This window comes from Platalea leucorodia (genome assembly GCF_965183815.1).
Source record: "Platalea leucorodia genome assembly, chromosome: 6".
Taxonomy (NCBI): domain Eukaryota; kingdom Metazoa; phylum Chordata; class Aves; order Pelecaniformes; family Threskiornithidae; genus Platalea; species Platalea leucorodia.
In genome coordinates, this window is record NC_138828.1 from 60,274,690 (window position 1) to 60,290,859 (window position 16,170).

At 40.9% G+C, this 16,170-nt stretch overlaps 1 protein-coding gene across 3 annotated transcripts in view; it reads left to right on the top strand.

Moving 5' to 3' along the window:
* Window positions 1-1,066: 1,066 nt before the first annotated feature.
* The window catches only part of APBB2 (amyloid beta precursor protein binding family B member 2), a gene marked incomplete at its 5' end in the record, with an annotated part of 116,996 nt that continues 101,892 nt past the window's right edge, over window positions 1,067-16,170 (top strand). For all 3 annotated transcript variants that reach the window (XM_082315230.1, XM_082315232.1, XM_082315231.1), the window contains 2 exons: window positions 1,067-1,112; window positions 15,362-16,162. In XM_082315230.1, the coding sequence (XP_082171356.1) occupies window positions 1,067-1,112; window positions 15,362-16,162 (847 nt within the window). The remainder of the gene's footprint in view (window positions 1,113-15,361; window positions 16,163-16,170) is intronic.

Genomic DNA, 16,170 nt, shown 5'->3' on the forward strand with positions numbered 1-16,170 from the left:
TCTATGTCCTGATATTTCTCTCTGTTTCCTGGATAGAACAAGCTTGTGCTTGTAGCTACAGCCTGAGACAGTAAAAATCCTTGATGAATTAGGAAAAACATTCCCCAGAATTTGTTGCTTTTTTGGTCCTTCCAGCAAGGGTGAGAATGAAATAAAAGGAAATGTATCTTTATAAATTGCATGGTTGACATATAAACTTTATAAATGCATATTGGAAGACATCTGGGAACATGAAGGCTATTCAGATAGATTAAGTAAAAGGTAAAGCTGAAAATCAGCTGAAAGCTGTATTTTAGTACAAAATCTTACACCAAAGAAAGAAACAATGGGACTTGGTTTTAGAGTAAAAGATTTTACGCTTGTTATTTGACAGATTCAGTAGCATTTCAGTTAAGATTTTGGATTTGTGATTTGTTATTTCAAAATGACCGTAATGTGCACCATGCATTTCTTGTTTGCTTGGGTTTTTGGTACTTCTGAAAAGTGATACTTCAGAAGACTGATACACTGGTAAATAGCCCGCATTCCTGTAAAGACATTTTGGTTTTTAGGGACAGGTTCAAAGTGATCAATGTTATGTAGCACGGATAAATTTTGCTTCTATAGCAAACTGTTCATAAACCTGTTGCTTAATGATTGCTTCACAAAATTTAAGATGACATTGTTGTTAAATCTCACCTACTGGCTAACTGTATTTAAAGCCAAAAGCAAACTCTTCCTTGCAGTGTTTGTTGTTCTGTCTGTATCATGGGCCAAAAGAAGTTACTGTATGACCTGAGACTTCTTTGTGCCTTAAAATTTATGTGAGCTTATTAATGGAGGCCAACCACTAATAATAAATTTGTGCTGCGTGTATAGCACAACAGTTCATCTCCTCTGACAACATGGCTATGAATAATTTATAGATGTAGTTATCCTGAAATTTGTAGGGGTCATTAGCATTTTAATGAAAAAGATACAGCTGTTGTACTAAATCTTCACTTTTTTTTTCTTCTCCCTCAGTTAAACATTTCGATCTGTACCTTGAAAGCAGCTGACAGCGTGCGGTAATGTGCTGACTGGCACTATGGGCAGGCGGTACCCGGGGGCTCACTATCGGCCAAGCAGCTCATGTATGTATGCAATTGGTCTAATTTATTTGTCACTTTATTGCTTTTGAAGGCTGCTAAGTTTATAAATTTTGAAATAGTATTTATAAAGGATGATGACATATTCTAATCGATGCCAGCTCTCCTGTGTATGTATCCAAACAGTAAGTATATTGATTTATGTTTAAACTGCAAAGGTGTTTTCTAGAGCTCTAAAAAGTGGTTTGCAGTGTGACTTTACCAAGTCTACTGCAGTGTGCTGTGTTTTGTGTTCAAGGTCTCCAACTTCATTTATTATAGGGTTCAAAAGTTTAGCTGCTATTCCTCTTCACTCCCATCCCAAGTTTCTAGTACCAGATACCTTCAAATTAACAAACTACTTGAGCTTATCCTAAGATGTCGCTGTGCACTATAGCTTTAATTGCTTACAACTGCAACTAATGTCTCCAGATTATTTATATGCTTGAGTTCAATACTATTCACATTGGTTTTTCCTCTGAATTGTATCCTATTGGATTATATTACATTATCTCTTACTGAAGGTTGTCTTCTGTAAAAGTTCAAAGGCAACTCCTAAAATTTATCACCTGCAGCTTCGATTGAGTAAGCAGATGTCTCATGCTAGTGCAGATGGCAGCCACCACACCGCAGTGGTTCCACAGTGCAGGCTGTGTGAAATGAGCTGCTGTGAGGTAGCGCCCCAAATCCAGAAGGCTGCTGTCGGTCCTTGTGCACTTTCTGTTGATCACTCCGGCTGCTCAGGTGAAGCTGTGGTAGGTTAACTTTTGTATTCACTCTTCTTTCTGCTGTAGCAGAAGAACATGCCCATGTGGCTTTTCTTGTCATCAAAGCCAGCTGAAGAAGCTCTCACTTCTGTACCGTTCTTTCTGTTTCTTTAAAGACTTCTTTAAAAGCCTCTATCACTTCAGGCATCCAGCTCTACACATACTTGCGTTGGCTGATGCTAGTAGTAAACTGCACTGAGAGCTTACAGCTGTGGCAGGACAGGGATTTCCTAGCGTGGCTTTGATATCAGATATGAGGAACTGCACGGTGAGCTCCTGTATTCAGAACTTGACTTTGTGGGATTTTCCCTAACCCCAAGGCTAAATCCTAGGAAGTAGTAAAGCATGTTTTCTCTCTGCGGCAGACTAGTCATAGGTGTCCTGAAGATGTGTGTTAAAATGGTGCATTAGAGCCAATGTAGATACTGCTTTTCCGAAGAGTTTGTCTTGGGTGTCAATGTCCAGATATTATCTATACTAGAACAGGGGAAATAAATGGTTGTTACAGTTTTGACAGGTCTCTGGTGGTCAAGTGCTGGAGTACAGAATTGAACTGACGTGTTTGAATCACTTGACATTAAATCTAGACACTAGCCTTCAAACCTGGCCTCTCGGCGTACTGCAGGGCATGATATCTGTGTCTCATGGCTAGGCTTGAAGCTCAGATCTTTAAAATGATCTAGTGTAAAGGTAGGTAATCAAGTCTTTCCCATTACTACTTAGAACAAGTAATGGGCATTAAATTCTTACCAGAAGAGCCTAGGATGTTTTTCCTGTTGTCTAGTTGAGCAGTTGCAGACAGTGAAGAACTGGAATTGTTTGCTTGGGGAAACACTGGGGTTCCCATCATCTGCCAGGGCAGAAAATCGCGTCACAATCAGTTGGCGCCAGAGGTCTCTCTGTTTGAGGACAGAGATATCAAAATATCTAATTCATGATTGCTTTATGCTTTTGTTTAGCCAAGTTTTTCCTTTCCTTAACCTGTCAGGGTTTCTAAGCCAGGAAACTTGCTTTAGTTTTTGGTTTTGTTACCGTATGATTTGTGCAACTTCCTGGTGCCTAACATAATAAGTGTTTTGGGCATCCAACAATAATGGCATTGAAATTGCCTAGTCTTTGGGAAATGCGGATCATAATGAAATCTCTGATAGCAGATTAGATATCAATGAAAGTGCTGGTAAAATACATCATTTTACTTTTGTTTTCTTTGCATAAATAATGAGTAATTGCACCATCTCAGCTATTGTATTTCACATTCGCAGTTGTTGCAATCTTAATGTTGTACCATTAAGGACTTAAGGTCCTCAAGGTGCACCCTTAAGCCTTAATCCCTGACTTTTATTTTCTGTCTGTACATATGTATATACCTAAATAAAGTCTGTGAGGGGAAGAATTAGGTCTGTGTGGAGTATGGCAGTTGTGTTGCTTCTTTGGTGGTGAGATAATATTTCATCCATTTATGATAGTGACTGTTTTGTTGAATGATTTTATAAATTTAATGAATGTAATACTGCATAGTCTTAGGAGAATAGCAAAGGGTTTTATATTCAAGGAAGCACATAACAATTTAAATAGAAAACAGCTTATTTGAAGCCCAGCGGTAGGAAATATGTTTGAAATGCAGGTGCTGAAGATACGAGAAACAGCAAGGTGTTTAAAATGTAAAATTGAAAGCTGTGAATTTAACAGGTGCATGCTAGTTTAGACTTTTTAAAAGTGTAATTAAAGAGCAGTGATCTCCCTTGATTACTGACAATAAGCAAAGTGGTCTTGGGTGTATCCCTGGCTCTGTCTAGCACTGCTTGTCCTGACTTAACACTTCTTCATGTGGTGTTTTGTTGGTTTTTATTTTTCCTTTTCTGTGCTTTTCTTGTGAAAAATACAGACTAAGGATGTACAGTCTCCAGCTACTGAGAATCTAGGTTTTGTAAACAGACTTCTTTCATGAATTTCTCCTGCGCTTCATTTATATTTATATTTTTCTAATATTTGCTCATAAAACCCACTTTTCTGCATTGGCTGCAGCAGCGCTCCTGAAGACACAGCACTGTTTATGTTGTTAGGTAGCCTCAAATCTTCTTTCATACGGTGGCTAAAAAATTTTTGTTCTGTGCACAGAGTAAAGGGGTTTCGTATGTCTGGAAGAAACTTTCTAGCAGGTTGTCCATGCATATCCTGTCCCCAGGATGATAATTCATTTATTTTAGTTAGTTGTAGTATTTTGCATAATACTGAAATATGAGCGAAGTGTTTCAGAGAAAATGAAATTGGTTCCAGTGCCGTTCTGCTGGCATTAAATGTTCAGGAAGGGTTTAAATAATAATAATAGTAAAATGCACAGTTTTGTGAGAGTGCTTTAAAAGAAAAAAAGGCCCTCTTTTTTGCAGAAGACATCAGAAGTGAGGAAATGCAGGAATTTGTGGGTGGTGGTTTTCGGCACTTGTTGACCTTTGGAGTGTGCCAGGGCGGAGGTGCAGTCCTGCGGTGGCACGTCAGCACTCACCGGGAGGAAGGGACCCGCTTGCGGCTGGAGCTCCGCAACCAGCCCTCACTGCCCACAGAAGACAGCGCCACATCTCCCACCCTTAAGTCACCCTCTTGATTGGTGGCAGCCAGAGGTGGACTTTTATTTCTTTTTGAACTGTTCGGCATCTCTTATTTAAAAATGACTTAGACTAGGGTCCATATGGAATGATTTATTGATATAATTCTGCTAATATCATTATTAGAGCTGACTGGAGTTTTATTTCAGAAACTTCTGATGGAGGGTGGTGTTTTGTGTGTTGTTTTTTTTTTCCCCTCCCAAGCAAACCTTTTTGGGGAAACACCATTTTGATGAAATGTTCATATATCAAGGATGAGATGATGAAAGGAAATATCCCTGGTGGGAAGGCACTCCCCTGGACTGCAGAGGGGAGAAGTTTGAGTTTCGGTTCTTCCTGATCATCTCCCGTGCTAGAGCTGCTCTTGTAAGTAATTGCATATACTTGAGGGCAGAGAGAGCAGGGTTGATTTTATAAACTTGGGGTTTGATTTCCCTCCAGGAACACTCAAATTCCTGCTCTGTCTGTGTCTCTTCAGCTTCCCAGGGAGTGCTCGGCTGCATCCTTCTTTGCACTGGGGCAATCCCCCACTGCTGGTCTTGCAAGGGGGCTGTTGCTTAGTGAAACTGCTGGAAATTCTTAGCTTTGTTGCGGTGAAATAAGGAAACACATGCGAGAATGGTGACATTATAAATAACAGCAAACCCCTGAAAAAAACCCAAACTTCCAGTCTTGCAGCCAGTGCCAGTAATTACATTGCTATCGTTAGCCCAAGATGAGTCGGTGTGAAAATGTACTGTGGAGTGGCTCTGTGGGCTTGGCTTGGAGCCACTCCCAGAGTAACAGAAAACTCACCCAAAGAGGCACCCTGACCCCCAAGGAGGAGTGTATCCACTGTGCCGCTCTTGGTAGAAGCATTCCGGTAAAATTCTACATCTGTAAAATCCTGCCCTGTATCTCCTGACCTTTTCTTTCCAGAGAAAGATATCTTGATGTAAACGAGACTCAAGCTTTAGCACTGCTGAGGTCATGCTCAGGGGGAACAGTTTTCTGTAAAGTTGCTGAAAAGCTCCATGTAATTGTTGCTTAGCTGAGGAAAAGGCAGGAATACAGACGATTCATGGAGTGAAGTTTACCACAGCACTCAGTGACACATACGTTGCTCTCCCAGTTAAAGCTTCTCTTGTTTAGGTTTCTACCTTTCCTAGGAAGCTATGTGGAGACTTGCACAACTACTTCATCGAGGCCTCTTCCGTGATCCTGGTGAAGCCCCAAAACGTTTGCTGGTTTCCACAGATAGGAGCTGACTTGGAGCCTGCAGATAAAAAGCTTTCTCTAAGAACTGTGTATTACTCTGAAGGCGTATCATCGCTTCTGGTTTTATTTCTTAGCATAATTAAATAGTACTCTACTCCAGGATCCTGACAGGTCCATTTCTTCTTCATGGTGAAGCCAGAGGTAGGGTGCTCTGAAGCTGAAGGTTTCCTGGTAACTCCACGTGGAGTTGTGCATGGTCATGGAGAACCACCACGGTACTGGATTTGCATTGCATGTTTGTCCCCTTTCACAGGAACACCAGTTCCTTTGATGTTGAAGTGCCTTGTGAAGATCTATGAGTTTGTAGATAAGAAAAAAGAGTAGAGGATTTTGGCTAGCATGTCAGGAACTCAAGACTCCTTGTTGAAATTCAGGCCAGTAATACTACTAGCTTGTTCTTTTCCACTTGTTCAGTGTCTTCTACAGCCAAGTTTGCTTCTTGTTGAAACTGAGCCCACTTTTAGCCACGCTTCAGTGTAATACAAGTGCCAGTAAGTGCAGTTGCTTTTTTGTTATGTTCTCTTTCCACTTTATTATGGATTGATCTGTTTAGTTTATGAGGACCGTAAAGCAAATATGATACTTTGATTTTTTTTTTTTTTTTTTTTTTTTTTTTAATGAGCATGTGGTTTTGTTTTATATATGGGCACTATGGGTAGAAGTTTCTCAGTGTTAGTACAACAGCATTCTCAAGGAGCTCTGTTTGCTACAGCAGGCCAAGATTGAAGTTATTCCTGTATTCTAGTACTATCATTACACTGGGAGAGTTACTGTCGGGTATGGCCGTTTTAGTCATCTCTCAGCGTTCTGTCAGGTTAAGCAGTACTGCAACAGTTGGTTTATAAACTGTTTGTACGTTTTGAAGTATTCCTGATTTGTCCCATTAAAGTTTGGTTGAAGACAATATGTAGCTTTGCTGGCAACTTTCAGCCTTGCTGAGATGTAGCTCTTTGTGTAATGAGCCTTATTTTGGTTCAGCTTTTAATGGAAAAAGAGACTAGAAATGTGGAGACCTTTTCTGGTTTGATGCATCCTGTGATCTGAAATACATCCTGTTCCATTACTGAGAGCAAGGGGTATGTGGGTAGGACATGCGAGTCCAACTTTGAGACAGTTTTAGCAGGTGTAGTTGAAAGCGCACATATAATAGCCTTACCTAGGTGAGATACAGGATGTTTTTAATGTATGTGGAACAGAAGCAATCTTGTCAATGTGCAAAATCTTGATTTCTTCTCCTTGAGAGTCCTGATAGTGTCATCTTGCAAAACCTGGCAATCAATCTAATGCTCTGTTCTGTTACTAAGACTTGGACTTTTTTATTTTTGCTCACAGGTCTCAACTTCCTGTTAGCAATTTGAAATTATTTGCAAACACGTATGAATTAATGAAATTAGAGGTTTTCATTCTTGATATGGAGACCTTTGATGTACACATATTTTTATTCTTTATTTTTTTCATGTAGAGTTGTAGAGAGTCTACTGAAAGATTATTTCGCCTTTATTTAATTTTTAGATTTTTCTCTCTAGAGCTCAATTTGACACTAAGTACAGCCTTGTAGTAACAAGAAAACAATCTCGGTGTACCATGCCCTTTCAAATGCATTTTAAGAGCTCAGCTACAAGGCAGTGATAATAGATGGCTCAAAACTGTTGCTACCAGGCTGGGTAATTTGAGGGTAAAAACATTTCTGGGTAACCTTGATAAGAGATTAATATGTAACTAGCCATAAATTTATTATATGTAATTTGGAGGGCAGATGAAGTTGTAGCAGGTGAAATCATGATGCCAGGCCATCAGAAGTTTAATTGTTAAAATATATTAGTTTAAAAAGAGAAGCTGAAATGTCTGTATTTCTGTGCATGCATTTAGTTGCTCTCTGGGAAGCAGATTGTGCTCAGGAGTATGCAGTGTTGTTTCTAGGCTTTGCAGGAACAGTTGAGTGTTTGCAAGCTGCAATAGCAGGGCCACAGACAAGATGTGTGGGAGGTGGTTAATGATAATCATCTATTGAATTATTTTTTTTCCTGTCCAGCACAGATGCTGTGCTGGAGCTTAACTCATCCATTGCATCTGACAGGGGCTCAGCTAACATTTTGGCTCCCTCTGTTAATAATGCTGTGACCTATGCTTAATCTCTTTCCTACTTTCGCTGCCTGTGTCTCCTGATGAGAGAGCTTGGTATTGGGCTAGTGCCATTACGAACAGCTCGGAAGCTGGTGCTGGACCCTGTGGGTTTCTTTAACCCTGTTCAGGAATCGATCATCTTTTGAATGGTTCTGCTTCCTGATTTAGGAGCTGTCGAATGATTTAAGTTAAATTTATGTGGGGCTGAAAAATCCCTGGTCTGAATTCAGTCTAATCAGTCTAAATCATTTTATGTGCCAAATCTGTGGCCACTGGTTCCTTTCTATTACTCCATTAAGCATATGGGTAGGCTACCTGTCCTGCAAAGCATTTTGGTTGCCTTTTTCCCCCGAGACAGCTTATCCTAGCTTTCTTTTTCATGTGGCATCATGCTTTGGTTTTGGTGATACTTATTAGGTCTGATTACACGTTGCTTACCTTCAGACTTGGTAAGAGGTATTTCTGGATGGCACTTGAGATTGAAGTTGCAGGATATGGAAGACCAAGTCCTTCTTGCTTTATTAGTCATCTCAGTTGCAGCAATTTAAGTTACGATTTCTGAGTTTGTGTCTCGGTGTAGCAGAGAATGAAGTTTATGCTTGTGCCCTATATTAGCACGTGCATTTAAAGTAGAGTTGTTTGTAATTAACAAATAAGTCTGAGGTGTGATCTTTATTGTAGAGATCGAGTAATTTATACGTAGGTTTAAAAAAAAAAAAAAAAAGAACATTAAGGCTCAGGAGTTTAATTTGCGCAACAGGATTAGAAAAAATGACTGAGGTTTACTTAGCAAATGTCGCTGTGAATGTATAGATCCAGTGACAGAAGGTCTTATTATCTGTGCTTGCAAGTAGCTGACAGATAAAACACGCTCCATCTTCTTGCCTTGACAACGCTGTTCTTGCCCGCCAGACGGTTCCATTCTGCACAGGGGGGGAAATCTAATTAAAGGGAGAAAATTGAATTTGGAAAAGACTTAGTATGCCATCTTGTTTTTTCCCCTTACTAAATGCAGGATTAGTCGTGAATGAATGTCATGGTTATGCCTTATGTAAATGAAAGAATTGCTCTTTGTTTCTCCAAGTGATCACTTGATTTAGGAATACTCTAGTAGCATGAGATGACCCAGGTCGTCTGCAACAGAGTTTCAGTCAGATAGTCAAGTAGATACATCTAAAGAATCAGTGTATATCTTAAAATTTTATTAAGTAAAGGAGCAATGGATTTAGCCTGTTTCTTTTTTTCGTTTTTATTTTTATTGGTTTTCTTTTTCCTTTGTAGCTGTTAGAATCTGATTCTGAGAGGCATCTTGTCTCCGAATGTTTGCTGGAAGAGGAATTTGACTGGCTGTGTAGGAAGGGGCAGGGAAAACATGGCAAATGGGAAGGCATACTCCACTTGAGTGCCAGAACTCATTGCAGAATCTGAAGTTGTTTTTTCCTTAATAACATTATTTAAAGACAGATCAGCATTATGGATTTCCATTAATAAGAGCATCACTAGAACAGAGACAGCACTGCTGTAGGCTGTTGCGGTCAGTTGGCAGCGTGATTAGCTCTAAAAGGAAAAATGTAATTGTTGTGGCAGCAGGGGCTGGCAGGGTGCCTCTTGGGGAAGGAGGAGCCAGGACAGAAAGCTGTTTACCGGATAGTGATTTCAGTAGGACTAGGTGAAGCAGAAATAGCTGGAAATGGGAGAAGCTGCATTTAGCAAGCGCGTCGAAGTAGTGATTTTGTTCTGATGTGAGGACAGAGCCTGGGTGGAGTGGAGAGGGCAGCAGTGATTCCCTGCTTGGGCAGGGAGGTTGGACTAGATGATCTCAAAAGCTCCTTCCCATCCTCAGCAGCTCTGAGGTTTGCATGGAGGAGTCTGCAGATGGGTTTGAGAGCACACGTGCAAGCTGCTTGCAGCCCTGCTCCTTTCCTGCTCTTGCAATCCCAAAACTGCTCTGCCCACCATCGGCATTTCCTGCTTTCCTGGCTTTGCTGAGCTTTCTCTCTCCAGCTTCCAAGCTCAGTCCAGCAGAGATGTCACTGCTGGAGGGAGCAGCGAGAAGAAAACCACTGGCTGTAGAAACATCATCAGTTGCTCTGATCTGCCACAGCACTTCATTCAAGTGTTTTCCTTCCTTTTCCCTTCTGAAAGTGTTTAACGTCCCCTGGAATTTGTGTAGATATATAGGCAAGAAGGAGCACAATGACACTTGACACTAAGAAATCTTCTAGTCTCAATTCCAATTTCAGCTACGTTCATGTAAATCTAGACTTTAGTAGGTTGCTTTTGGCTGACATCTGTTTAACTATTACCATTTAGCTGGTCCTAGTTGAAGAATGAATGCAAATGTGAGAAAACAGTGTGTTAGGATACTTGATTAAGAATTAATGTTTTAACATTGGAATTCACCCTTTGAAGCGGAGGGAGTTAGCTAGTATTGAGTTGCAATTGTGTAACGGAGGCGCTCTCTCCACTTACTTAGGCTTTAGAGCTGAAGTGTACAGAACCTGAGGCTGTAGCCGCATGGCATGAGTTTGTCATTAACCGTTTTGTACTCAACAGATGTCCTTGCAGAAAGGAAATCTGCTTTATGAAAAGGTTTGTATTGTTTCTTTCCTATATTTCCTAGGCACAATGGCAGAAATAGTTGTAAGTGCATAGAAATACCTTGGCTGCTCCCAGTGTGTGTGTGTCATTCACATCCAAACCAGAGACTTCAAGGCAAAATGGTTTACTCTTGAGAAGATGGCCAGGAAGGGGTCCCGTACAGAAGCTTGCTGCCTAGCTTGGTTTTTATGATTCCAGTTTCATATGCTTCTCATTTTCATATGCTGGATCTCATTCTGCAAATTCTCATGTGAACATGCCTTACTGCTGTGTTTATTTTTACCAATGCTGCTGTAGTTTCCTGAGTAAGCTGTAGTTGAGTAATTGGGGGAAAACCCCAGATTTTCTAATGTCACGAAGTTTTTGCTACAGTATGTTGATTAAAACTGGAGAATATTGTTGAACTTGTGCTCCTAGTAAAGTGTACATTAAGAAAAATGTCATAGTTATTTTTAATTACGTGTTCTCATTGCTGTAGACTAGCCTCTCCCATACTTTAATGACTGTCAAATATCACTGAAAGCTCCGAAGATCCTCACTGTTACGTTCCAGGGTTGTTTAGAATGCTTAACGTCTCTCAGGAGCTTCTGAAATGTGGTATTTTTATTTTGTGTTTTCCTTTGGTTTTAATTCTTAAATGATCCCTCTTTTCAGATTTCAAATTATAATCTATTTCCTGATGCATTGCTGACGCCCCGTGAGCCATGTCAGAAGTACTTCCAGGTCAGATGCCCTTTAAAAGATTCTGCTATGCAAATATGTGAAACTTTCCCTCCTCTTTTCCTCCTTCTTCTTCCCAGGCCCATATTTCGCTTTCATTTTGCACTTACACATGAAAAAGAGCAAGCACTTTCTTTCTAACAGTGCCTTTTTGAATAAACTCTCTATTCAGCTTTTTCAAAACTATTCCTATAGACAATACAATGCAAAAAAGTCTTATTAGAGGTAAAGACAAATCGGTCATGCACTGTTTTCTGTTTGCAATGGCATTTTTTCTCCCCTCCTTCTAGTTCTGTAAGGTTTATGATAAGATTGAAAAACATCAATAAAAGGCACTCAGGTAGTAACATTATTTGTATTATTATGGTGCTTAGAAAATTGGGACTGCTTTGTGTTAAACAAAATATAGTGGTGAAAGTATATTAATCTGTATCTGTAGGTATGTTTCTAAATGTTAGACATATGCAGTTGAGACCGTGATTTGTTTTAAAAAGTAAGCAAGCTAAAATCATTAATGAATTGCTATGACAGATCATCTACCTACTTAAGTGCTGTCTTTAAGCATCGGCATTTTATTAATATGTTGTTATTCCCAGTAATGATAACATCCTAATTATTCTTAGTTTTTCATCAGTGTCCAATATTTTTTATAATAATACCCTATTTTCACTCACTTATGACTTACCACTGTTCCCCTGCTTTAGCTGAGATATACATATCAACTCAGTGATTCCTGGTGTGCTTGTCCATTTGCGTTTGCTTTTCAGCAGAAGGCAGAGGAGTTGAGAAAAGGGTGCCCTGTGCCAGTAGCGTTGTCCTTGCCGGTGGCCAGGCAGTGCGAGGAGCTGCCCGAGCAGGGGGGACGGGGTCTGCCTGCAGCAGGGTGCCTGGGTGCAGGACACCTGGCACGGGGGGTTGGTTAGCTGGTGAGGGGCGCAGCACCGGTGTGCGTCAGGTACCCCTGCGGTGAGGGAGGCAGGGTCGGTGGGAGAGACAAAATAAAAGATACAAGAAGTCAGCGATTGGAATTTCGATCTTGAAATTACAGCCACAGGAAGAAGTTGCATTTCCTTGAAGTTTTTAACTAGAAAGTTGTGATGTGCTTCCTCTGGGAAAAGTGACGTGTTTTGAGCATCACCGTGTCATGTATGAAGGAGGAGGGACAGGCTATCACTCTTCTTCCTTATGCCGTTCTACTACGCAATCTAGGTTTTTTTTTCAGTGCATTCAAACATTTTCCAGCACTGTAGTTAGTCCTGGTCTGGTAGCAACTTCTGCCCTTGAGATGCAAGACCTGCCCCTTCCCATCTGTATTTCTTACTCTCTTTTTGCCTCTCTTGTTGCTTCCCTTTTTCCCACCTTTATGTCTGTTTCCAAGAGTGGAGGGTTGCTGGCTGCACATGTCCCAGAGCCTGGCTGGGAGTGTGGAGTGACGGCCAGCAAGCCAGCGCCTGTCCTTTGAGAGGGCAGTCTGCTCCTCTTTGTGTGTGCCTCGTGGTACTGTTTGCATGTTCATTGATTTGATCAACGGATCATTTGAAAGGGGGTCAGGAGGGGAGGTGGTGTCTAGCGAAAGGTTCATTTTGACATTTTTCTGCTTATGATCATACACCAACCCACCTTAGCACCCAACTTACAAACACTGCTTGGGTCACGAAGACTTCTGGAGGCTTTGGCTCAGTCATGGATCAATGTGCCAATGTTCATCATAAATCCATGGGGGAGCTTTATCAAGCAGATTAGTAAAACGTAATACATTTTGTTTCAATGTTTCTATGTGCTTATTCTTACAATATTTTTGATAAGTGAAATGCTAACGGCAGGAGACTGGCTAAAGATAATCTGGCAGGCAGATACTTAAGCTTTATCTAGGAAGATTATTTTTTAAGAAATTTGTTCAGTGGTAAAAATAGTGGCAAACATTGCATGAAGCAGCTCACTTGTAACAAAGAACAAGAATAAATTTCAGTCTTGTTCCAGATTGTGGCAGTTATATTTATTGATGAAAAAAATAAATGCTTGTTTTAATTTGCTGAAGCATAAAGTAAAATATAAGCTAGTGAAATCCGTAGATACTGTGCAATTCCATAAGTTCTAAAGGTCAGGCAGGGGGTCAAAATTATCCTGCCCTATTAATTATTTTTTATGTGACTTCCAGATTGTCAGACTCTTAACTGATTCAGAAAAAATATAAAGCATCCAGTCCATAAACACAGGCCATTTCACGTTTTTACATTAAAACACGTGCTTTGGTAACATTACGCTGGGTCAGATGTGACTTTGCTTGCATTAGACTTAGTTGTTTTTAGGCAAGATGCAGAAAGCAACGTTTATTGATATATTTGAGAAGTACATTTACAAAGTTTCTTTAAATTATGTGATGGTTGTGTTTTAGAAGTCTTTTGTGGCTAAAGCTGAATTTGTCTATAGGATGTTTGTTAACTGTTACCTAAGCTGATGGCTTTTGCACAGTGTGTGTGGGGTGATCTGTCTTCTGAAGAATTTGTGGTTGGTCTAGACTGACTGACTGGTGCTTGAGGAAATATCAGACATGAACATTTGTAAAATCTAGTTTAAATTCTGTTTTGAACAAGTTTTAGAAGTTGTTCTAGGTGGGTGATTCAGGGAACAGAGAGCATACTCGGTCTGCTTGATTTTAAATGAACCTGAGTGATGGTTGGAAGTGTGCAGCTTTGCCAGCCCATCAAAGAGAAGCGAACACTAGCAACTGTGTGTGTTTAGGTAACACTGTAAAGTGCTCCTTTTCCCTCTGTGTTTATGTGTATGTTCTTTTAAAACCCATATATTTAATCTCTTGTAAATCTGTACAGCAGTCAGTTCTGTCATATATCAAATATACAAGGATGCAACACAACTCAGGAATGATCTGTCATCGGCTAGCTCAATTTATAGCGTTTCATTCCTGGATAAGCCCCAGATACGTTTTTATGTGCAGTATAAGCAGTCAGTGATACCTGAGAATTAGGAACAACAGAAAGGCTGTTTCATGCTGTGGCAGGTGGGAGTGATTTATTAATCAGCCTCTAATTTAGTTCCCAGGTGTAAACCAACAGTGACTACTACAGTATGTAAATTGAGGTGTTCATGGAGTATTTGTGCAGATTAGTGGGAGCCATAAATAGTCAGTAAAGGAACAAATGATAGTTTTAAAAAGATATACTTATGATCATTTTTTTTCATAGTCTAAAAAAATCTGTTCCCTCAGCAAACTTAATATTTTTTCAAAATGTGAGCTGTGCCCCTGGCTAATAAAAATCAGGAACTTGTCTACAGGTAGACAAAAGGATGATTTTATTTAACTGTGGAATATATGTACTCTGCCCTAGGATGTACGTTTTATCCTTAAGTTTGAACTTTGTGAGCTGTAGAAACAGTGAGCCATCTTCATCTCTGGAGCAGCCCTTTTTTAAAGTTGATTGAATTACAGCAAGATATTTTGTCAAGGGATTCCCCCCTGCACCCCCTCCCTCCCCCCAGTCAAATACGGCATTGTGAAATACTCTACTTTTTGTATTCCCTGACTGCTGACCCTCTACTTCCCCCTTGGGGGGAAAAAAAAAAAAAGAAGGGGGGTGGGGGGAAGACAGACAAAGAGCAGAGAAAATGCAGGTGTTAAGAGGCAACAGCTGACTGGCCACTCAGGCTTAAAATTAACAGTACTTGAGTTCTACCCTAGATGAAAAAGCAGCAGCATCTGCCTGCGGTCTGCTTAGACATTTCTCCAATTTTCTGCTTCCTAGCGATGAGCGCTCAAGGAGTTCTTCCCCTCCTCCTCGTTGGAGGTAGAGGTGAAATACTAAAATGAAACGATGGTAAGGATGATTTCTGGACTCCCAGGCATTTGCAAAGGGCACCTCTCCTGTCCCAAGCCTGCCTGCAACAGAATCAGACATGAAAAAACTGCCTTAAAACTGCCTTGCACAGGGTCAAGCTTTCTGCTTTTTCTCAGCTTTGTGGTCCTGATTATCTATCTATATTTTGCTGCCTCTGTTTTTCCTTATTAAATAAGCTAAGCTTTTGTCTATTCTCTTACCCACTTAGGTTGTGGTAATTTTCCTACTATAAAACAATTATGTAAAGTGCCACATCCCTTTACCAGAAGCCCTAGCAAAATAGTGTATATAATGAATGTGCTTCACGACTATTTCTTTTGCTTTTCTAGTTGATTCTGGCGTGGACGCATTGGCAGTGTTTATGGCAAGCAGCAGCACGACGGACGTTGTGAACCGCAACAACCCCGCCACCCCACCAAACACCCTTAACCTGCGCTCCTCTCATAACGAACTTCTGAATGCGGAAATTAGGCACACGGAGACCAAGAACAGCACTCCTCCAAAATGCAGGAAAAAGTATGCGCTGACTAATATTCAGACAGCCATGGGTCTTTCCGATCCAGCAGCGCAGCCCCTTCTGGGGAACAGCTCTGCCAATATAAAGCTGGTGAAGAATGGAGAAAACCAGCTCAGGAAAGCCGCCGAGCAGGGGCAGCAGGATCCCAACAAAAACCTCAGTACCACTGCGGGCATAAACGTAACTTCTGAGAAGTTTGAAGGCAAAGAGCCAATCCCGCAGGATTCCTCTGGCTGTGAAATATTACCCTCGCAGCCAAGGAGGACCAAGAGCTTCCTGAATTACTATGCAGATCTAGAGACATCTGCTAGAGAGCTAGAGCAGAGTTTTGTCGCGATGGAGGATAAATCTGCACACAGCAACAGCCAGGCTTCTACCGTTATTGTCAATGGGGAAGTCCTGCCCCGGAAACAAAACAAGTTGTCAAGCCCGGAGGACGGCCAAGTTGCCACAGTGTCGTCAAGCCCTGAGACTAAGAAAGACCACCCAAAAACTGGGGCCAAAACAGATTGCGCCCTCCATAGGATTCAAAACCTGGCCCCAAGCGATGAGGACTCCAGCTGGACTACGTTGTCCCAGGACAGCGCCTCGCCGAGCTCGCCCGACGAAACAGGTATGCAA